Source organism: Rhea americana, unplaced genomic scaffold, assembly GCF_003343005.1.
Source record: "Rhea americana isolate MKP2758 unplaced genomic scaffold, rheAme1 scaffold_74, whole genome shotgun sequence".
NCBI classification, from domain to species: Eukaryota; Metazoa; Chordata; class Aves; order Rheiformes; family Rheidae; genus Rhea; species Rhea americana.
In genome coordinates, this window is record NW_028186912.1 from 2,773,712 (window position 1) to 2,798,971 (window position 25,260).

At 35.8% G+C, this 25,260-nt stretch overlaps 1 protein-coding gene across 1 annotated transcript in view; it reads right to left on the minus strand.

Annotated features, from left to right (window-relative positions):
• Nucleotides 1-18,428, minus strand: part of TNPO1 (transportin 1) — a 38,212-nt gene extending 19,784 nt beyond the window's left edge. Inside the window, exons 1-8 of the mRNA XM_085322034.1 lie at nt 18,279-18,428; nt 13,126-13,232; nt 11,926-12,059; nt 9,515-9,596; nt 8,625-8,747; nt 5,118-5,236; nt 2,864-2,924; nt 2,029-2,197 (exon numbers count right to left, since the gene is read on the minus strand). Of these exons, the coding sequence (XP_085178160.1) occupies nt 2,029-2,197; nt 2,864-2,924; nt 5,118-5,236; nt 8,625-8,747; nt 9,515-9,596; nt 11,926-11,975 (604 nt within the window). The 5' untranslated portion in view covers nt 11,976-12,059; nt 13,126-13,232; nt 18,279-18,428. The remainder of the gene's footprint in view (nt 1-2,028; nt 2,198-2,863; nt 2,925-5,117; nt 5,237-8,624; nt 8,748-9,514; nt 9,597-11,925; nt 12,060-13,125; nt 13,233-18,278) is intronic.
• Nucleotides 18,429-25,260: the final 6,832 nt, after the last annotated feature.

A 25,260-nucleotide genomic window follows, 5' to 3' on the forward strand; every position in this document is an offset into this window, starting at 1 on the left:
ACCCCTATTTTCTGACACACCAATATAAAGAGGAAGAGATCACATATGAACAGTTCTTTAGATGTTTTTAATCATATACTTCTAGCAAATAAAAGCTAATAAAAGAAAAAAAAAGTAATCAGCAACAACTTCAAAACATGATTCAGAAATCCTTAACTCTGGTTCTCTGCTGTGGCATTGTTATGCTTAGAAAAGCAATACTAAGCTTGTTTTACAAACATTGCCTATATTAGAGAATTTAAACTGCACTTATGTGCTTACTAGGATCTCACTTCCTGCTTAATCCGTCAAAAAGGATCCAACCGGAACAAAAGTATATACAAGGCAGAGGTAATACATAAAAATCCTGAAGTCAACACAAACTGCTAGTAAGCCCAAATAAAGGCATAGAAAAATTTCGCCTTGAAGGTAGCAACTACCAGAAGAAATAATAAAACTTTTCTACTCTGCTCCCCAAAACAGGGTACATCCAGTTCCCAGTTTCAGATAACCTAAATTCTCTCAGGCCCAAATGATATACGTCAATACAGACTTTTCCCTACCTTCCTTCTGCTCTTTCCCTTTCAGGGCATCATTCCTGTTCAACTTTAGCTTCTTCATCAAAACTCTGGACCCGAGGGCACCCTCTCCCAATTTCTAATATCTTTTTGAAAAAAATCATATTTAGTTCTGCCATGTCTACAAACAACAGTGAAAAAAGCACAGCATTGTGCATCTGTAACTCCTGTTTTCTAAATAAAGAGATTTTACAGAAAGGAGCTTATTTATGCTCATATTTTCTTCTAAAATAACAATAATAGAAAATCCAGATACGACGCAAGGTTCATCTGTCACAAAAATCTCAGCTGAAAAAGACAATTTTATGTGGACAAATGTCAATTTCTGAAATGAAAAGAGTTTCTTCAGGAACAAACTTTTCTGTAAGACCTTTCCACCATACAGTGAAAAGGACAAAACAGTGTAAGAGCAAAATAAAGTGAATGGGTTGAGAAGCTTTGGAATGAAAGTTGAGACAGTCATCAAGATCAGGTGTTTCTTTCCTGCACCTTAAAGAGCTCAATGAAGTAGTTCAAAGTAACATATGAAGCTGTTGACACAAAACCTATACATTTTGATTTCCTACTCACATGAGAAAACCTAACTGTAGATTCTCTAGATTCAAAAAGAATATACATTTATCAAATTAATTCACATCAACACACAAGTTTCCAACACTCCCAAGACATCAGACTTTCTCACTTTGTTATCAGTCTTATGAACTGCAACTGAGAGGTCAGTTCTTGGATTGACAATAACCTACTTGAGGACTTGCCCTGCCTTTTCAGATGGTTAGCAGCAGACTCGGTCAGAATTCCACTCACAATCTTTTATCACTGAGCCTAAAAATTAATTAGTGGCATTTTCTTTCCTCCCACATGACCCGTTGACCTAAAGATCCTATGATACACACAGATCATCAGAACTGTGCTTTTACCTCAATTATCTCCTCTCTTTGTAACTGAAGTTCTACGTTCTGCTCAGAAGCAAAATTTCCCACATGTAAAAAGAACTACTGTTAATTGCTGGTAGTAGTAATAGTACGTTCAAACAAGGAGGGGGGGAGGGACAACTAAAAACAAAAACCACACCCCCATAGTTTTACAGGGGAGACCAAAGTACAAGAAAGCATTATTAAGCTTCCTCAAGCTAAGAACAATGTAAAAAAAAAAAAAATTTAAGTAAGCATGGTTTATAGAATTAAAATTCTAAGCCTCTGTTAAATTGCATCCAGTTGATACTTGCATCTCCATCTGCCGCATTCAACTAAGAAATAAGCTTACAGCTGGCTAGTACAGTTACATAGACAAAATGTGTTATTCATCTGAAAGACTTCCTGAAAAAAAAAACAATTATATCAGGAGATAGTTCTGTTTCTGTTCAAAACCAAAGCCTCAGTATTGCTACACAATGAAGTTCTCTTTTTACTGTGGTTATTATATCACACAAGCACCTATATTTTTGAACATTTTACACATTACTTTGACATACTTAAATTCCAGTCAGAAATAGTATCATCATCATCAAGTTCATCATCATCATCGTCATCATCTTCAATACCATCTTCTTCATGCTGTTGTGCCACTGTTCGTGAACGATGAAAACGAGGTCTTATGTCCTGTTCACTGTCTGGTATTGCTTCATCTTCTTCAACATCCCCCTGTCATCAAAATGTTTCAATCAAATAAACTAGTGCAACTATATTGCTCAAATAAATTAAGAATATAGTATGGAATTTAATTCAAGATTTCATAAGCACATTAAAGATTCACATGCCACTTGTGCTGCCCAGGTAACTARAAGTGCCATTTTTTTCCTGCATTCTGCTATAGTATTTCCCAGGAAAATGGAAGGGAAATAGAAGGAAGAGAAGTAAGTTCACACAAAAGTATGAAGTATCTTTCTCATTAAGAAACGATTCTTGACGAGAATGAATTAGGAGGAAGTTAAGAGAAAGAAGTTTTAGAGAAATTCTTGTAGGTGGTTATATTCCAGAATGTTGTTAAAAAAGCCACATCCAGAAAGTCATTAGGTCTAATTTTGAACACTTGTTTTACGCAGTATTGTTGCAGTAGTTCACGAGCAAGTTTGAGGTGGGTGGGGATGAGACCCAAAAAAGTCCGCAGATCCCACTATTTTACAACAGACGTTGTAATACTAGCATTTAGATTTTTTGAACAACATAGGGTGCCCCCAAAAGCTATTTATCCATGGTACAGGTGGTAGACCAGATCTGTACTACCAGCTGAACCATTCTGAGTTACAGGTTACTGTAACCTGGTCACTGACCAGATATTCTTATATAGCAGAAGAAATTGGTGCTCACCTTCAACAGAATAATATCTATCTCTGAATATTTCATACCATTTACCAGCACAGGTATCAGCCTATAAAGAAATAATGATACATGTCAAAATAATATCTAAATAAAGCAAGCCAATTTTCAGCTACTTGGGCTATTATTTTGGTTGTCACACAAAAATCCTAAACCAAAAAACTTTAGCTTGTTCATAAAAGCTAGTACCTAAACCAAACTCCATTTACGAGGTGTATCAATATTTTGTGATCTGAAAAAGTGTTAATTTCAAATTACAAACTTTCTAAACTAGCGCTAGCCAGATGGTAGAACCAAGTTTTACACTTAAAAAAATGGAATATTCTTCAATATGATAAAAGTTTATCCAGAAGCACCTTCTGAAAATTAAGTCTAAAGCTTTTGAATAAGAATTCAAACTCCCACAATACACTTGATAAGTAAGTACTAAGGAATAAACCTCTGCCAGTCATTCTTAGTTGGCTCTCACTGGTAGCACTTGTCCCTTTATTTACTTGTGGCTGAGGACCCTATCTCAAAACTCTTTAAGATCGAAGTCTTACTACACTAAGCCTCCTTCATCTTTTGTGGTTACTACTTAAGTCCCCCAAATGGAAAAGATCTTGACTAATCTATCCTAGAACTTCATCTAATTATTAAACTAGGTTTGCCTATGGACTCCAACTACACAGAAGTATAGGTGTCAATCCCTGTATGTTCTGCAGCTGAAGAGAATACTTTCTGAAAGTACTCAATTCAGTAACAATATTCACACACCCCAACGGCATGTTATCTGCAGAACTTTCAATAAAGGAAAAAGCAACATTAACACCAATTAATTAGCATTTTTCCAACAAAATTTTTCAAACAAGACCAAGATGTTATATATCCTACAAAGAGTTTTTTAGAAAACCTTGTCCCATCTTTAATTTAATAAAAAAATTAAAGAGCATCATCAAGTATTGATGGACTTTCTATAGAACKCCTCTGTAAAACAGGATGCAGCAACAAACAAGACACTGGAGGATTGCATAAAAGAATGTGTAGTATTACTGTTCTCCTACCACATTTTTGAAACAATTAAAAAACTTCTTAAAAATTGCGTATGAAGCTGATATGTCAATGGCCATACTGGCCAGAGAAGGTTTAATACCAGTTACCTCCCTTGAAGCGGGAAGGGGGGTGGCATGAAGAACTGTGCTATCATTCTTATGTCTTTCAAGCTACAAGTGGAGGAATTAAAAATGAAATTGTTCTTAAATTTAAAAATCATTTTGCATAATATTAGCTCTCCTGCTTTCAATTCCTATTCTTCAATCACTACAGCAGATGTTTTCATCTCAATTCTCTTTTAATTGCTTCTGAAAACTGAAATTTTGCTAATGCTCATCTCTGATCAAAAGCACATATCTATCCTCTCAAAATCTTGACTGAGAGAACAGAAGCAGAGACATAGACATAACTGTCCTAATATATTTAAAATTTTCCCTGCATATATCAAAAAAGAAAAGTCTACATTTTCTGGGAAAACTGAAGAATTTTTTTATTGCAAAATACTATTCTGGAAAAAAGTTACAGGTACTACTGCAGACATGCAGATGTTTAGATCTCAAACATGAGCATTCACTCCCATTCAAATCAAAGATTTACATGATAAACTAAGACTTTACATTTTCAAGTTTAAGAGTTCTTAAATTCTTGAATTCTTAAACGTAAGTGATCTTGCATCATTTTGTTAAGTTCTTTATAAAGATGGGTATCCGTTGGCATGACTATTCACACAAGTATTACACAGGGATACACAAAACAGCACTTGTCAACGCTGTATGTACACATATACCTCAGTGTACGTGTATTAAAGGTAATGTCATGTGGAGAAGTTAGTTTGAGCTTAAGAGCACATCCCAGAATCACAGAATGGTTGAGGTTGGAAGGGATCTCTGGAGATCGTCCAGTCCAACCCAAAGATACACATTAACGTATCTTTTCCTCCACCTGAGCTAGAGGCTGTTAAGTTTGAGGTAAAGCACCACAGTGACGTAGTTAGGTTGCTTCCAGATTTAATTAGGTCTGAAATTCTCAGAAGTCTTTTCAATTAACTCTATTCTACAGTCATTTTTATTATGCACTAGAACTAACTATTGGAAAATTCAAAGCATGCTGCAAACCAGGTATTATTTTTATAAAAGCATATAGGAGCAACTCAATTGAAGTTTAAAGACAACTATTTCAAAAATGACTACGAGTTGTAATTATTAATACTTACTTAGTAAGATGTCGACATAATACATCTTTACAAATTGGCTGTTCAGCCAAAGTCAGCCAAAACTCACAAGCCTCCAAAGCTACGTTTTCATCTTGGTCCTGTGTCCTCTGAAGCATGTACTACACAACATAGAAAAAAATTACTGTGTAAGATCGAGTTTTAAGTGACTATAAGAACATACCAATACTGCAAAGTGTGTTTGCAGAAACTGAGGGTGCCACCAATGTCATTCCATCACAGTCATTTCATTTCTTAAGTAGGGCTGGGCAGGGCAGGGAGAGGAATGACATAACAGAATAAGTAAGGATACTACATACTTAATATGGATGGAAACATTTTGTTACTTCTAGTACCATAAAAAAAACTTCTTTTCCCAATCTCGATGACTTAATACAATGTAATTAAGTCGAACTCATAACAAAAAGACAGTCTCACATTTTACTAGCATGAAAAGTAATTCAGCGATCCTGCATCAAATCTTTAAGCTTGTTACTAAATTTAATCCCCAATACGGACTACTTTAAACAAACAAACAAAAAAATCAAATACCTGCAAAAACAGTCATTTATATTACTGCTACATCAGTTTTCTACACATAGCTGCCAAAATAATACAAGGAAGAAGCCTGCAGCTTCCAAAATAGTAATTTCTGCATTTGTCCATGCCAACCTTTACTTCTGAAGCAGCTAGCTTTTCCATGAGTTTTCTAAAATGAGTAAAAGTCCATGAATTTCTCTTTCCTCATATACAGGTTTAATTAAAACTAAAGAAATTAATTTTTGTTGATTCAGAATACTAGTTTATTCTCAAAATTGAATAGAATGGGCTAACCATTGCATTCCTATGCATTTCAGGGACACATAATTTGCCCTTCCTAAAGGCCAGCTATTGTGATAGAGAACTCAAAGAAACGCTATTTTGAGTATCAATAAACAGACTACAGCTCTGAAAAACTAACAACCATCATGCTCATTTGAAGTAACAAAGTAAGGCTTTATTAATACATCTGAAATTAAGAGATTTGACATTTTCCCCTAAAGGTCTTGAAAATTCACTATTTTGTTATATTCACATATTGGTCATTAAGACAAAAATAGAGCGACAAATTGTAATCTAATTGAAGGCATTCCTCACACTATAGTTTCCTCTGTAAATGTGCATTATTTGTATTACAGTCTATGCTCCATGAAGTTAGACAGTAATAGGCTAAGAAGGCTACTTAGACTCAGTGGTACAAGACAGCCATATATATAATCTAGAAACCACAGTAAAAATAGTGATCCTAATAATAAAACAAAATGTGGAAGCATATCTGAGAGCTTCTTTTAAATTATCATACCAAATTTCAGTATTTTTAATGATAAGCTATAAAGTTGTATCTATTTTAGCCAGTGGAAATATGTTGCTTTGTAACAATAAATTACAAAATATAGAAAGATTATTCAGTACATGGCTTGTGTGCTTTGTAACAAAAGTGTTGTGTTAGTCTTGTTAAATCAAGACATCAAGAATAGCAGGCTACACAAATCCTTAGGAACTATCTTTCTAAGCAGTAATAGACATCTTTATCTGAAGAAAGGAATAGAATGTACACAATCTTATGACTGCAGCAACAAGTGTGGTTGTGTTATAACTTCATATCACCAACAAATTATTAATTCATTACAAGTCATCTCATTATGTATTGTATAATAAAAAGTTAGAATTTCTGCTCAGAAAGATCATGAGGCATGTATTTGGATAAATATGCCCTGTGAACATATAAGTACAGCCTAGTAATTGAAATCTGTTAGGCCTACTCCTGACATAAGTCTTCAGGCAAAAAAAACGTAACAAAATCCTACACCACTGAAACAAGACAAAACAAAACAAACTATACTTATTTCTAGTCACCTGGAAGTGCATGGTCAAAAAAAAAGAAAAAAAAAAAAAAAAAAAAAAAGCCAAACACAAACTGAACCATTCCTGTATGCTCTGGAAACTTGGCATGAACATAAATACTACATCTGTCTTCTTCAAAATGTTGTTGAACATCTTCACTTTTAGAATCACTACTGGATCATTAGTATTCTTAACTACTTAAACAAAAAACCCCACCCACACAACCAATTCTCCATACCTATAGAACATYACATGGATACAAGTTTGTCTTTGTAACACTCCCCGCACTTACTAAGCGGTCACCATCAGCAGTGTCGAACATGAGATGCCTTCAAGCGTCAAAAGGGGCAAAAACGCTACTGGTGAATGCTAAGCAATAGCCACTGAGATATCACATTTGCACATAGCAAGGCCTATGTGAAACTGGGAAAGAAAAAAGTAACAGTATCTGGTAGTTCCCAACCAAAAGTAATCTAGACTTTCCATTCTAGAATAGAATTTCACTGTTATTGTCTTTTGTAGCAAGGAAGCCTAGCTATAGTTTTTCCAATGACAGAACATTAGATACAATTACATCTGATTTAGATACATTCTTTGACCTTATTCTGGTTGGTCACATTTCCTGGAAACTGATTTTTGGAGGGTGAGATACACTTACTGACAGTATCATTCCCAAAACSTTATTCTCTAAAAGAAGACTCCTCAACTAAACAAAAAAGCCCAAGCACCCTTGCTACCAAAGGACCTGCCTTGGCAGGACTGGTGCACTRGAATTCTAAAAACTAGGAAGATCACACAGTGGGACAAGACTTTCGAGGTTCACCTAATTTTAATCATCTCTGACAGAAATTTGTGTCCAAAAACAAAAATATTAATGCTTTCTTCACGTTGTCTGGACCTACCTATCACAGGATTTGACACTAGTTCATATGAAATCCACACAAGAAACATACCAGACTGGAAGAATAGCTAAGATCAGTAAGTCACATACCTAGAGGTTACCTAGAAACTGGCATATTAGCTAGTAAAGCTAGAAATTATTCACAGATCATAGGTAGCTGAGGAGAATAACCAGGCGCTGACTGGTCCTCTGGCAGGCAAGCCCAAACCAACTTAGAACCATAAATGAGCTATCCAATTACATTAACTTCTATAATTGAATGTAAACGGAGGCAAATTCATTTGTAGCTCAGACAGCATTATAGCTACATAACATAACATGCCTTTTTCTTGTTGTGGCCAACACAATTGGGAAAAAAAAAAAAAAAAGGGTGTGTCGGCAGCTTTAATGTGAAAACTGCAGCTGTATCTTATCTGCTTATCTTATCTGCTTTTTAACAGTCTTTTCCCTTGTGGTCAGAAAATGCCTGGCTGCTCCACAGTGTAACTGATCCTGGCTATTTCAGGATCAATCACCTTAATGAAGGTAAAGAACTGTAGTACGCATTGTTGAACAAACGGTAAGTCAGTAAGTAGCTAAAAAGACAGTTTCACAGCCTCAACCTTGTAGGTAAATGAAAAGTAGCAAGTGTTAAGAGCAATACACACGTTCCAGTGAATGCTTTTTATTATTATTTCTACAACTCCARAAAGATTTTTGCATGCAATTTGAGAAATGAGACTCACTTCAACTATACTAATCATATGAGGAAGAAGGCGATCCATTCGAACTTCCAGCAACATTACAAGAGCACGGCAAACGTTTTTGCGTACTTCGGGCTCCTCATCACCAGCCAATGCGAAAAGATTCTGTTGGAAAGCAATACTGGTTGAAAAGCCTTGATTTATCCAGTCCATCTTTTACTTAAATTGACATTATTAGCAAACTGAAGTATGGGAGTAGGTACTTCTGTTCCCTTCCCATCCCTACATTTCACCAGAATACCACATTATTTCCTAAAGACACAAAGCTGAGGAAGTAACTTCCCAGAATGTCAATAACATTCATGCTACACATGATCAAAACATTAAACACTACCACAACAATATTATTTCCTGGATCTCTCTCTTTTTTTTTTTTTGGTAACCTAAATGAAAGTCTAGAGCCAGAAGATTCTTGCAGTAATTAACAGCAGCAAATCAGGTACTCCAGATAATCCAAAATATCACTTTTTTAATCCATATTCAGTAGCAGTATTTAGAGAGACCCACCGTCTTAGACAGGCTCAGTGAGACAGTCCCAATACAGAACTCTGCATCATGGGTAAATGACAGACCTCTGCTGCTGCTTTTGCATCTTCACAGATGAGAGGTTCCACTTATAAAAAGGAAGCATCTATAGAAATACTACTTCGTGAGCTGGGAGAGCACTCAGTGTGATCAGCTTAGGGCACAAGCACACAGAAGGAACTTCTGCGCCATGGCATAGATACAAAAATAGAAATGGGAAGCTAGATGTGCAGGGATGTTGGGTGTTGTAGAGCAATATTCACAGCTCTTGGTAAATCAGATCTGCAATTCTTTAATTTAAAGAAAACCAAACAAAATCCCCTCATTAAACAAGCATGCACACCCACCTCAATAAAAGAATCTATGTGCAACATAAGAGCTTGAGTTCTGCTGATGATAAATTGATTGACACATGCAACAGCATGGGACCTAGAAACAAAACAGTTGATATATATGTTATTTTTCACATCTTAAAACCCTTTTCTAAGCATAACATAAGCACAAAAAAAAATTATAAAACAAAACATCACACTGACCAAATATTTTCCAAAAGAAAACAATCTGCACATCAACAGTACTTCCAAGCTAAACTACTACACCACACTTTAGGTTAAGTCATAAGAGAAAATAAAAAGCTAAACAGTTCAACAGTCCACTCAAACTTAAAAAGGCTATATATTCTCTTGCTGTTCTCCCCTCTCCAAAGGGGCCACAGCCACATTATGTATATATATGATCAGGTGCTCACCAACATAAAATTTGAGATGAGCAGATAGACAGAGAATTTATACTGAGCATTCTGTCAGAAAGCTAGTGTTCTGCACTGAGTCTCGAGGGGTGACGGTTTGGGAGAGACTACAAAAAATAGCTTGGAATTTCTTCCTCCATTTTGCATAAACCCCTCCCACCCTAACCACCTCCACTCTACAAGAAAAGTTTTCCAAAATCTTGCATTTTCTGAGAAAAGGCAGATTATAACAAGTTTCTAATACTCCAATATATCTAATAAATATTTTAAAATAGATTATTAAATAAAAACAGAACCAGACCAAGATGACTATACCTGGAATGTTTTGTCAAAACTTTTCTAAGGCTGTTCAAGAGTATCACAATTACTGATCATCGCTGATGTTAACAATTCCACATAAGTCACTGAAATTTTACCATGCCCTTCACTGTCAGGTAGACAACTGTTTTTGCCATGTTTTTAGTATTTAATAAGACCAGTATGCATCAACAATACACAGTTACTGCTCAGAATACACATTTGCAGTAGGGTATAATTTTAAATTGCAAAAAATGTACTAAAAAGGAAGAATCTTTTTTTCTGTTCCACCTCATGTAAACTGATCAGAGAGTAATTTTATTTCTTAATTCATAGTACCACGGGAAATGAAGAATACTAAAAGGCTAAAGTTATCCATTCTTATCATGCAACTAACAGCTCTCTTCATTCTCAGAGCTGAAATAGCCAAATCCAGAAGTAAAAAGCACAAGGCAAAGCTACCTTTCAAAGCCTCTGAAAATCCATTCAAATATTTATATTAACTCTCAACTTCCATTCTGTTCAGCCATTTCTTGGAAGACAAAGTCTCACAAAACATCTTTCAGAAGTTTTTTGACAGTTTTAAATATAAAATACTTTATAGACACTGCTAATATTCTTCATACTTCAGCCCCATTTACTGAAACCAGGCTGCAGGTCAGCATATGTCCTGCATAGAATTTGAAATTGGCTTAACAAAGTTTTAAACAAACAAAAGAAAACACACATACTCCTACACCTCCCTCTCCCCAAAACCTTCCATGTATAACATGTTAAGGAAAACAATAAAAAATAAAACATTTTTCCTCCACCTCTCCCTCCTCCAAGGAAGTATTCGTCTATCTTTTCAGAAGTGTCTCTCTTGTCTCATCTTTCATAAGTTCATGCCTTGTTGCACATTTTTCTCACTATGCAAACACACACTTATTTTAAGTCAGTGAGTTTTTAATTCTTATTTTAATCCTAACTTGAACCATTTCCAGTTATACTCCTCCTTTTAGCCTTCACTATCTACTACAGTTTATAAAGAGAATTTCATCCTTCAAGCTGTAGATCATCTCTCAAGATAATTTCCTAACAGCGTTTCAAAAACGCATTTTAGGATAAGAGCTATTGCTCTTATTAATGAATATTAGCTAGAACAGGTTAATTCTGAAATCTTTTTTTCAAGTCATATTTCTGTTACTTTGGATAGATCAATGTAGTATTAAAGGGAAAAGATGATGAATCTATTTACTATGATCCAGTCGAAAGACAAAGTTTTCTGAAGTTTTCGTGCAGTCAAAAAAAAAAGTAGAAATTTTTTTCTCTGTGAGAACTCAGAAACCATTATTAGCAAATTATTTTGGGCTCTTTCACTGCTGCAGTCATTCCAAAATGAATGAGGTGCACTGACAATTCTTCCTAATCAGAATACTAGCTTCTAACCACAACATTGAATTTTCCACAATAACATGCAAAACAATAGAAAACATACTTTCATTTTTAAAATCATACACTGACTGTACATCTAGAAGAAGGATAAACAAGTGAGAGTGATATCTATTAACTAAATAGATAGCACGGAAATTACTGGTACATGGAACYTCAGTGCACATTTGCACACGCAGGATCACTTAAAGATTAAGTGTAATTTACACAGTTCAATATCAACCTTCCTGCTCATGTAAATAAAGTTTTGACATAGAACTATAGCACAACATCTAAACCTACCTTATTTTTGGACTGCTGTGCTTGAAGAACTGTAAAAATTTAGGAATCATGATATTGAGTGGTCGATCCAATACATCGCTATCTAAAATTTCAGCAGAATCTTCACATATTTTCTGAAGAGCTCCAAATGCACCCTATGCAAAATAAACAAAAAAACCCCACAACAACTGTTTATTCAGTTTCTGAGGAAAGTAGTGTATCTAGTTTTGCATAGAAAATGTAATTTTAGCATACCACCACAGTAAATGCAGCTAGTTAAACTGAAACATCTTTAGAGTCTTTTTAAGTACTTTATACCTTCACCTGTAAGATTTCAAGCTGAGTGACTGGGTAATCCATCTATAAGTGGTAAGTTTAATTTCAGTGCTCATCTTGTCAACCATACTTTAAAAAGGGTTTAAAAGCTGTTTATACTTCAGAAATAAAGACATGCTCAGATACAGAAACATCCAACTTAATTTTATATATGTTTGTGTTTTCTTTAGTAACTTCTTACACGGCAAGATAGAACTCCAGCCATAATGATCAAATTGAGTTTTATTTTCAAGAGGTTTTTTCTTTTATTCTTCAAGTAAACACCACTGCATAACTACTGCTCTTTGAACCTTTCTCAAATCTCCATGGATTATTTTATACAAAATGTCTCTCACAGCTTTTATGAGATAGCATTAAGTAACCAAAATGATGTGATTACAGATAATGTTTGGTCACGCAAGACCTTTTTCTCCTTATGTTTTATGGCAGATAAGTCAGCATTTCTTTTCCTTCATAAACAGTAGAAAAAAGAAGTTCATAGCATATAGTTCATAGCAACTATAACACTTTATGCTTCCAAAGTTAGTTATCAGAGGAAAGAACAACTAACACTACTCAAAGTAAGAGAAAATTCAAGGTCAGGACTACACATCAACTTGATGATGCCTAGAAGATTATGCAACAGAGTGATAAGTTTAGGTCACTTTTCAACTGAGGTTGAAAACATAGCAACTGAGGTGCTATGACTGTCCATGTGGAATCTTACTTTGCTTTTATGCAGAGTATACAAGTTAGTTTGAATGAACACTAAGAACACGGAATGAGGTAGAATGAAAAGCATCAAATGAGAGCCACTTGTTCTCTGAGAACATTTCATACATCTGTAAAGAGACAAAATAGAAAATCATCATCTGAATTTGATTATTTCATAGTAAGTCTCCTTACCTCACAGGTATTGTAATCTTCAGAATCCAATAGGCTGCAAAGCTTTGGTAAGAGTTCAGGCCAATTCTGTAATTCCCCTTTTGAGGCAATAGTTGTTATCAGAATGCCTAAGTGAATTAAATATATGAAAGAAATGAGATCCTCATAACATCACGGGTTTTATATCAAGTCTTCTGTTTTTTTTCCTCCTTTCAAAGAACTACCTAGTAAAGAACTGTATTTTTCTGTTAAGAACCAGTAAGTATAAAAAGGAGGAAGTACATTTATTTATAAATGTTACTAACAGGCTTGGGAATCCAAAAGCTGGTTGTTCCTTCCCGCTACTACATGTCAGAAATTAAGCATAAAGTAATTCTAATTAAACATATAATCATGTTCAAACACTGCAAGACAGGTTAGGCTCTGAGTTTATTAAGCACTGTGCAAAGCTTGACCTTTAGTGAACACTGAATATCCATCTTAAGTCACCTTTTGTTTATTAGGATACAAAAAGGCAGAGATATTGTAAGTGTTTCATATATGAAGCCATTCAGTAAAATTGTAACCCAGTAGTAATTTCTGTGTTCACAACCTCACTATGTTTATACAAAACATGAAGGACATATTCTAAGACCCAAGATGCACTAAGAGCTTACACACTATAGCAGGTCATCCAGTGATCAGCTGTACAGTTTGGCTGATCCAGGTAACATTGAACAGTCCAATGAGTCACTCATTCCATTTTTGGCACATATAGAAATCCCAGGGAACATGGAAGGCAGATTATGAACTAATATCATGGTGGATGGGCCCATTTCATCTCAAGACAAAATGAAACGGAACGTGTAATCTGTAAACCACTACTGAGTTACCTCTAATAGGTTTGAAGGTAGAAGAAATTGATAGTATTACAGCTAGCAGTCTCCCCAAAAGCGAAAATAAAAAGCTCTCCTGGTATTATAGAGCTAATCATCAGATATTTCTTCTTTGGAATAAAATCTTAAAATTCTTATTAAACACACAAGAGCACTGAACAACATCACAGAGGAGAGGACATTCTAGGCAAGACAAATGATAACTCAAGAGATAGTGTATCATGTTTCCTTTAATATTTTCTCCTTTAGAGAATTCCAGTTAGGAGAATATCTTTTTGACCACATGAATTTGCCCTGAAGCTACAATTCAGGCAAGCTTGAGAAAAGACTTTCCCCTGCTCCTTGGTATTAAGGCAAGAAATACATAGTTGTGATAATAAAGCTGGAGAGTCCAAAAAGTCAAAGGACAAAGATGAAGCCACAGGTAAAAGTAATTTTTACAGCACTGGAAATTGTTTAGAGCCCGTTCTCTCCATAATTAGAACTGAACACAGAGATTCGTAAACACCTATGGAGATCTGTGGAGTCTTAAAAACTGCTTTTCTTCTTAATATTACGGTTATGTAAAGCACATCAGATGCATTAGTAGAGAATATATATATTTTACCCTCACTAGATGTTAGTGATCTGCATTCTCTTTAAACTAAACTTCATAAAAAGAACAAAATACACGAATGCTCTTGCCTCCTAGACCAACTACTTTTAGTGCAGAATTCTCTCTCCAATTCAGATCTGGCACAAGTTTGTAGAATTAACACAGTTTCAAAAACAGAATGAAAATCCTAGTACTCCTCTGGACCAACAAGGAAAAGTAGTCATATTACAGGTCTTAAAGGGTTGAGTTTTGGAAAGAAGCTGGCTGAAGATACTTTTAAGGTTTTAGAAGTATTTTAAGAAGGTAAAAAATGGCAGTCCTTAAAAGTCAGTCTATACCTGCAATATGGGCAAGTTTTCACAGCTGAAGGAAAGAATACCTGAAAACATAGTGTCAGTGTTACTTTATCTGAGTGTTCTTCAAAAAGGTTTATCCCAGATAGCAACAGGGTAACTTTAGAGGAAATAATTCCAGGTGCCTAGGCAAGAAGCTATTTGAGATCACAGTCCTTTTGCAACAGAAGCATTTGCTTCTACTCAAAGGCAGTTCAGGCTATACAAGTCATCACAAACTTTCTGTAGAGAGAAGCCATTTAATGTTGTGCAATTTTCTTTTAGCAAGGATGGAGAGAGACGTCTATAGAAAAAAACCCAGACTACTACAGAAGTTAGAGACAATAGCTACAACAACTGAAGCTTTGTAAAAAGTTTAAGAACGATGAGGAAATAAAATTAAGTTGCAGGCACTTATGTTTATGTTAAAAATCCACGTGAACGTCTAATGAACTTCTTTGACCTTTGAAAGTCAAAACTTTTCCCACTATCCTTCTTTACTTGCCATCAGGAAACAGAAGATAGGTATCTGCCTCTGTTTCTCTATGATATTGAGAAACAGGAAAAAATAGAATAAGGACGTTGCAAGAATTATCAAGGTAAAGGATTAATCAGTTTAGTAGCTTCTCACTAACTTTTCTGACAGGGTTGGGCTACAGTTGACAGTTAAAACTTATGTTTTTCTTTTTGAGTAAAATACTAAGCTGCAAGGTTAAAAAGCTAAAATTGAAAGTCTTTGTAAAATATTTAACTGTAAGGAACTCCAAATGAGCACTAGAAAATTTAAAATTTTACTCGACAATATGAAATCTAACCCAAATATAGCAGTTGCGTTACTTGAGCAATATCCATATGAGACAATAAACTCCAGAGGGATGTCAGAAACTGTTAAAACCAGAAGCATAAATGTCAAGACAGGATATTTATGTCAATGTATTCCAATTACATACTATCCCAGTTTATTACATCAACTCCACAATAAAGAACTGAGCATAAAGCAGGTATGCTTCAGTTTTCTCAAACCGGACAGGGGAAGGTTTGAGGTTTTTGGGTGGTGCTTTGCCTCTGTAGCTCCTAAAACTGATTTCTGAACTCCTTAATTCTAAGAAGTGGAGCTTCCTGATAAAATTTCTCCTCACAGGACAATCATTAACTTTTGTTTTCCTTCTAACAGTGAAGTTCCTCAGTTTTATCACTCAAGCGCTCAAGCTATTTTCCCTGCTTGCCTGTAAGCAGGAGCTACACTACCTGTCTTGCCCAGCTTAGGAGCACTGGAAAACTTTAATGGTAAGTCACAGACACCTGCCAAACAGATGCAGTTACTTGCTTCTTAAGTCTGCAAGCAAGAAGTATGGAAAATTTCTCATTCTTTCATGAATTTGAATCCCTATCTCAACATGGGCACAAAGATCTTCAAACCCTGTACCACATGCCAGAGAGGTTCCACACTGTTATCCACTGGAAGGTTAGAACTGGAAAATGCTAAGTTTAATATGCAGTTAAATTAACATTTGGTCTTGAGTTACATTTCTAAAAATGACTATTTCCAGGTTTTATGTTTGTTCTCTTCCATGAGGTCACTTCTGACTTTTGGGACTGATTAGCTTTCCACCATCTCAGTCAAAAGGTATTAGTTTGTCTGGTTATCACTAGATGTCAGAGACCACAAACGAGAATGGAGGTTGCATTACATCTTCTCTGATGCTGTTTTGATGCTGCAATATTTTGCTCATCTTCCTCCCAGAACTCCAGAAATCTTACTTGCAGCTGGCACCAACAGCAGTGAGATGCATGCATCTCAAACAGCAGCTCTGACTAGCACACACCAACTCAGCCTTGTTAGGTAGTGGAATATTTACACCTACCTAGTATCAACAGCCTAGTGGGTACCGGCCCAACCTCACTACTAAGACAGAATTTTATAGAGATAAAACATTTAATCACTTTACATAGGAAGGTGCAAAGTGAAGGTACTAAATAGCAACGCCTACGTAAGCACACAGTCTATATGCATCTTCACAGTTCATATGTGCTTAAGCAACCCCTGCAAAAATCACTAAAAGCTCAAGAGTAATTGAACTACTAATCCACAAATATTTCCTAATAGGAAAAAGCAAAGAATAACTGCTTGCCAAAGAAAAGTACCTAAAAGAGCAATCCAAATGGAGCTGGAACGTACTCTTTGATCAGCTCCATCATACTCCACTGATAGCTCCTACGAGCAAACGAGCAGATATGACTCTTCTAACCCTGAGAGCATAGAAGCACCTTCACCTCAGAGACTTGTTTCTACTGTCATTAAAGAAATAGAATATTAATATAATTCACAGTAAAGTGCTTTGAAATCGTGACTGAGAAGGGAAAAAAAAAACTAAGATGAGCATTTCTCTGTAGCCCAGAGTCCATAACCTAGATCTCTGCAGGAGGAATCCTGAAAAAAAAAAAAAAAAAAAAAAAAAAAAGGCTTTCAAGGAAGCAGCAACTGCTAGCTTATTTTATACACTTGCTGAGCTGATGAATCAGCTGATACAAGCAAGATTTTTCTGAACTGGTGCCCTTTTTTTTGTGTACTCACAAGTATGATTTACGTTTATTTTACTTCTTTTCTTGTTTTTGGAGTGGATGAGGACAATTGTCACTATGCATGTATTTTTAAGTAAAAACCACATTCCTGAAGCAGACATAAAAAGCATCTCTACTTAGAAATATGCATAATGCATACATACATATTTTGTTGAAGGGGTGCACTAAAACGTAGTATTTAGGAATTAAGAACTCCATTTAACAAAAGAAACTTCTACCTGATGTTCTTTTCACCACACCTTATCTACCGTCTTCTGACATACGGCATTTAAAAACAGAAACCATCATTATCTGAATTTGTGTGATGCATAATTCAATGGTTTCCTGAAAGGGCGGGTGGGAGAGGAGAGGAAGGGAAGAAGGTAGAGTGAATGCGTGCGTGCATCGGGGATGAGGGGGAATCAGCTAGCGGAATTGTTTCATTGATGTAAATGGAGTGCTGAAATAGTTCTGAAGTTAGTTGCTGAAGTTCTGTTTTTAGATATAAAAACCCACAGCAAGCTAGGTTTTAGGAGAGCTAAGCATACTAATTTTCAGCTAGATTTATAGAGATATGAACAGAACTGTAAAATCTTTACACTTTAAGAGAAGAGAAGGCAAAAACAAGTGCAATTTTCATATGTTCACATTTAAAATCAGTATCTGCATCAAAACATGGTGAAGTTGTGCCAGTTATTGGAAGTAAATAGTTTTAGTTTCATAACTCTTAACCTCACTAATGTAGTTCTCACCTACAATTTATCAGTAACATTTTCAGTACGTAGAAGACAGTAATAAGAGCAAACTTACCTACAGTAGCTCTAATTAAGGGGGAGGAATCACCGATGTTGTTCAGACATTCACTTTTAATGAAGTCAGTTACTCCATTTGGAAAGTTGTGAAAATGTGCTTTTACATTATTCTTCAAGATGAGACCACTCAAGGAGCGTGTTGGTTCATCTGCAACAGAAAATAAGTTACATTCAGACTTCAATTAACTCACAGGATAAGGCAGATTTCCAGAACAGTACAACAAGTGCAAAGCTTATAGTAAGAGGTATTAATCTTTATTTCCTTGCTTCTCCTTCCAACTATACCCAATAATTCATTGAACAAGCTTCTTAGGCTGAGAATTCAGTATTTCCACTTATTCATAATTACTATTTTAATATTGCCAATTCTACAATTTAAGATAAAATTTTCTACAAATACAGGCCAGGACTAGATTTACAGTCATAGAATATAGAAGACTCATGAAAGCAACTGGTTGGCAGAAGCCTTTCTGATTATACGGACACACTTGCTGTAGAGCACTGTTACTGTAAGAAATTGATAGCTACCCAGCTTTCCCCTCTACAAAGCCTAGAAATGAGGTAGGCTCTATGCAGTTACTCCCCCTTCCCCTATTCCCACTAGAAATTCAGTGCTCAATTTTTCCACAAAACACAAACCAAGTATTGTACTCCCTTCAGATACCAAGTGTTCTATTGATCTATTAAATTAATAGAGAAGAAGAAAATGCTTTAAACAGCATTAACAGGTGTTGCGTGTGACCCATTAAAAAAAAAAAAAAAAAAAAAAAGCCAGTTACAAGAACCAGTATAAACAAAGTAAGAATTGACGTTTAGGCACTGTTCGAGTTCTCACTAAGCTCTATTTGTCTGTGTATGTTCCTCTAAATTACTGAGACAATAGGAGGAAGGGAAAAATCTCAGAGCAGATTTTTTCAGAAATTTATCAGTTATACTGGAGTAGACTCATGTCTGGTTCTTCAAGTGAATAAGTGACTTGGTAATACCACTAAAATATGTTGAAAGCCAGTTCTGGACGTTCTATATGCAAAGGTCTAGTTTATAGCACAGTAACCTTTAAAGTTTACAGTTTACAATAATACTAATTAGGTAACTAGCCTTTGCTCCATATGCGAATTAGTACATCAGCTAATTTTTTTCATATGAAGCCCTGATTTTGGGGAGAAATAAGGTTGTTCAGTGAAGCTCCTTCGCCCCAGAAATTAAGAGTTTATTAGCACATCTATTCTAGACTTTCAAAACTACTACTAACACCTCAGCAGAAATAAGTAAGCAAAAGAGGAGATACAACTTTCAAATATAGAATATTTTAACACAACTACTGCATGACAGCAGTAGGACTCTCAGCACATCTGTAATTTCAGACTGATGGCTGTTAAGACACCTTATCATGTGACCTATGCTAGTTTGAGCAGCACCAGCACTCTCTACAAAGAGAGTGTTTTGTTTGGCTAATCAGAATTTAAAATTAATTTTAATCAACTGATTTTATTTAAGCTTCCAAACCGGAAAGCCTTCACGTATATATTAATCTTGTCTTTAAGTTTACATTTTACCTTTCCTAAACAAGCGTTAATTTTTAAGCTCTATAACTATAAATATATTGATTTACAAATGAATATAGGTTTTACATAGAATTCAATAACTTTAATCAGCAAGCCATGTAATGAAATAGTAAACCAGGAAGCCATGCTATGCACGAACACTTGAAAAAATTCTCTAACATTGCCTACACTACAGGTTTTAAGTACATATCCATTCCTAAAAATGAAGGAGTTGTTTCACTTGTACAACACTGCATTTCAAGGACCAATGACTTTTCTAGGAGCATGGAGAGGGAAGAAAGGGTTTATTTTAAACCAAGAAATTAAACAGTGAATGAAAGAAGAAACTTCTCAACTACAAAACTTGGCTATGACATGTGACAAGTATTATTATTATTACTTGGCAAGTCAAACAAAGTATTTTGGTCATTTTGTTTAAAGTTTTAAAAATACTATTAATAAAGGTCAGCAGGAGAACAAGACCTGAAGAAAGATGTTCTCACTTGAACTCTTGATCACTCAGATTTGACTGATATGCTCTCTGAATTCAAAGTCTCTGCACCTACTGTTACACTATTTTAATAAGTCGAACTCCAACTGCTTTAGGTAAGTGGACTCCAGTGACAAGCGTGCACATCTTAAAGAAATCCAGACCTCCATATGTGAACACTAAAATTCAATGTTGTGCCTATTTCTTGGCCAGAAAGGAAAGCCAAGGAGTCTTCCTTCAATTCCCACATGATTGAAAGACCTTGCAAGCCACAATGTATGTGTCATTTTCAGCAATCATAGTTATACAAAGAATAGCTACTTGTCCTTTATAAGCCAGCAATATGTTCTTAAGCGGGAAGAAAGTCAGAGTTCCAACCAAAGACAGATTAGAGAAAGCTACACAGTCAAATAAATGAAGCTGAGAAAATGAATGCATTTTTCTTAATGCATAAAGAATGCATTAAGAAAAAAAGACTCATCCTTTAGAATGCTTAGCTATGATTACAGAAGAGAAGAGTACACCTTCAATGTAACCAAGGAGAGATATAGATACTAGGAAGTTTCTTGTGTCAGAAATGGGCAGGTTAGCCATCTGATTTAGGCAGGAAAAAAAAATCAAGGCCACATTAGTTTTGAAATTTCACCCCACTTTTTCTTATGGACTGTCCTATGCAACACAGCAGTAAGAAGCATCTTCAATTCATTCCTCTTGCCAAGGTAAGAACAGAGAGACTGTTCTTCATAGGAAATGTTTACCCCACAGACTTGTAACAAGGATTCCACTGGATTCATATTGAAATCAGATCTCTGTCAAATTAAAATAAATAAATAAATAATCAAGAAATGAGGAAAAGAACAAAAACAAAAAGTAAAACCAGTTATCATCACACTGAGAGGTGACAAGTGTATATCATTGAGAAACAGACTCAGTGCTAAACACAAACCAGCCATTTAAACTACAGCAGTAGCCTAGGATCTGATACTCAAGTATTTTTAAAAGTACATCATGGTCAAAATTTTAGTTTGAGACAAATTCTTCTGATATACGACTTTATGGATATATTTATATACATGAAGATATTTATGGAATCTAGGTTATTCAGAAACATAACAGCTACATGGCCCAGAGTCAGTAATATAGATCTGGATGGAGTTCTTGCTGTAACACTGAGATTACAGGCAGATGGACTAAGAGCTGAATAAGACATTTTAATGTTCATAGATTCTGTGGTAAGTTCTGTCAGCCATATGCTTCAGCCATCAAAAAATATCAGTGTTGCCTCCTTCCATCTCAGTCAACCTGCAAGAATAAGAAGCTGACAAAAACATACAGCACAAGGAAAAGAAGGAAAGTGAAGCAGACCTCTGGTATTTGGTACCATCTTTGTTGCCATTAAGTCCATCAATACAAGATTCCCCTCTCAAGCCGCATCAGTTCTATAATAAATCAATGATACAAATATTTGGTCCTCAATAAGCTTTCAATTCTGTTGCAACAGCCTAATAGCAGTTTCAGATTGTGATTGTTTACAGACAGAGCAAATGGACACACACCTACCATCTGTTTGGATGGTACACACTTAACACGTTACATAGATATCATCAATCATTTTAAGGCTACTGAAGTGCTTTTAGGCACTAGTATGTGTCCTCAAACAACTATGCTCCTTCTAATCAGAGCTCATGTGACTCATATTGCAAACGTGAAAGCAATGAGGTTTCTGCAGCTCAGCTGGAGTTCCACCTAAGAACAAGTCTAGGATACAGAAAGTGCCAATGTATAGTCTCTCATTCTGATGAGTCAAATGTCCATAGAAACAGCCACAGGTGTGATGCTATAGTAGCATTCTACCTGAGAGGACAAAATGTTACACAGCTAGCTATTGGAGTGTTTATTACCCTTAACAGCAGAAAAACGGTGTTTCCTACTCATGAGGCAAGATGCTGTTTCCTTGATGTAGTCTGTGATGGCTCCCAGGAATCGAGGTCACCACCTCATTCTAGATTTTCAGCAAGCAGAGACATTAGGATGATGATCCTAATGTGAGACATCAGGATGATGCCAGAATAGTTTCAGAGTGTTATCTTGTAGTGCCAGGGGACAACAGGATAGCCCATTTTCATGAAGTCAAATCCAGCCTTAAAAAGGGATGCCTATTACCACTTCTCACACTGATCACATACAAGCAAGAACGCCTTTTGTTTAACGTCAAATGGAGTAGTAGCCAGAAAAGAAGAAATACTTTTCAATACCACTTGTAACAGAACACACAGTATTTTGATCAGCTCAGGGCCTGAATATCTTTCCTGAAGGCAATCTGAAGAACCATATAAAAGTGTATCTTGATCCCACAGTTGAGATATCTGATGCTAATAATAGACTTTAGCATCTGGCTAAGCACTACTCTTGTTTTTGCTACGTATTTTAAAGTCCTTTCTCCTCTTTCTATAATGACATAGTTCTCACTCTTCAGAATCATGTGAAGATTTCACTAACTCTGCCTTCTGCTCTCAAAAGATATTCAGGTGCAAAAAATGTCGTAACAGAGTCGTAAGTACCAATAATGGCTGCAGTTTGCATTCAGCTCAGTTCAGGCAACCCTCTCTCATCACAGCTCAGCCCTGCAGCACTGGGCTGCCTAGTCTGTGCTGTTCTTTCCTGGTGAGGTTATCTGCTTCACCGAAAGTGGCGCACACTGGTTGTTCAAGCAAATATAGATTCAATAATACATATTTCTGTTTCAGTATCTCCAAGGAGAAGCATTTACCTGACCAAAGGTAATTCTGTCTGGCAAGCCATACGCTTCAAGAGTTTTAAGTGTTCCAGAATGTTACATGCTGAGTTTCCCCTCATTTCCCTCCCTTCAGAGGAAAGGAGGCTGATGGAAGTCTTGCGTAGAAATTGAATAGAGAGAATGAAGATGGATTTCAAATAATTTGAAAAGAATCAAGTTCAGCAGGAGTCACACATCAAAGCTTCAGGCTAGTCTCAATTTTACTGGTATCCTGAGTAGGAAAGGATCACTCATTTAGCTCCTCATAAGAGCACTTGTATAGCCAAGTACTAAAAGAAAGTTAAACTTCTGAGAAGTATAAAGGAGTATTAGAGTAAGAACAGGTAGGTGCACTCTTATTTTCTTATTGCAGATTGAGGCACAGTTATTTAGGAAGAGCAATTCCATTAGTGCCCAAACTCTACTCTGTTTGCCAGACTGCAACCGAAAATCTGGCACTGCTAATTGAAAAAAATCTAGTAATAGTGTGTAGACAGACAAAATTTGTAATTTTGGTCAGCCAGTAAAAAGGAAATACACTGAGTACAGGCTTAGTAAATAAAAGGGAGAAAGGGTCTTGTCTTGATGAGCTAATTATGCAATAAAAGCACATAAATGTCATTGCTTACAGCAGGTGAACTCTGAGTTGGGCTGTCTATTATTTTGTCAGGACAAACGAAGGCCTCAATGTACAGGAGAAGTAGCCTCACTGGCAAGGAAGGATATCATTAGAGAATCAAAGGTAGCCTAGCTTTACAGCAAGACCTATATATGCAGGACAACATGCAACTTTATGTTGTATAGGTATAGCTTAACAGAAGATAGCAAGAGGTGAAATCAAAGCTTCCAATCCACAGCACCCAACACAATTTCAGATTTGATGGGCATCCTGTATTTTGGGCTTCTTGATAGTCAATCTGATGCAGTATTCTGAGCTATCCAATCTGATAACAATGCTTCACCTCATTCACTCAATTAACCCTTGTGTTCTAATAGCTATTTCAAAAGATAGATTGTCATATAACATTCACCTCTGGTATATTCAGATAGTGACTAAACTTCTACTTAGCCAACAAATCGCTTCTTCAGAGAGATTAATTTCCCCAACTTGTAATTCATTCATTGCCAAACACTGTCTAAGTAGCTTCCACTTGGAAGCTTGTCATTTAATTTCCCTACTCCCTTAATTTAGGGGAAAGGTACTTGGAAGAAAAAAAAAAACACCAAAAAAACACACAAACACAAGTACAGATCAAAGAGAGATGACACTACCTTTCAGATGTTCCCAAACTGCAACAATATCCAGGGTTAATTACATAGTCTGGGATATTGGATCGAATCATACCATCATTACACTGCATTGTGATTTCCTATTAAGGATTCTTCTGCTCTTGATAGTGGAATTCCAGCACTGATTTAATTGCAGGATCAGGAGGTGTTACATAAAATGGCATTACATAGGAAAAGAGCTGAGACAACCAGTTTGTGGGCATATGATAGAGAAGCTGAAAGCAGGAGTGAAACCAGAGGATTAGTTCTTTAAACCCTTTGTAGAGAGGTACAAATTTTTGCACATGGATTGATCAGTAGTCATTATTAGCTAGAATGCACAATCTTGCATAATTAAGCAATAAACTAAATATTGGTCAGCAGTTCAACAGCCTTCCCACACTCTGCAAGATCAGTTTTATTTAAAGTACCTTCTTCAAAAGTTTGCTACTTACTATCCAATAAATATGCAATACTTAAAGCTGGAAATGTTCTTTTCATGCTAAGTTTCTTACTGACATTCTTGTACTTAGGGAGTTGTATAAAACTTTCTTCCATGACTCCCACAAGTCAACTGAGCACTGATTAGTTTCATGCTAGCAGCTACCTTTCTACATCATTCATGTATTCAGATACACTCAATGTTTTGAAACATCTTTAATCTTCTTTCTGACATGATAGTATACTGTACCAGTTAAAATTCAAAAGTACTATACTTAAAAGTCCAGCATCAAACACAAACAAAAAAGTAGGGGCTCTTTCTGCTAGAAAAACTCACAAAAGTGTCTCTGTATTGTATTTCTATCTGCATTCTTACACATGAGAACAGAAGAAAATAATCTTTTGCTTCTCAGATGACACTGCTCAGGATCCTTCTATTTTGGTTTTATCTCTTTTAGGA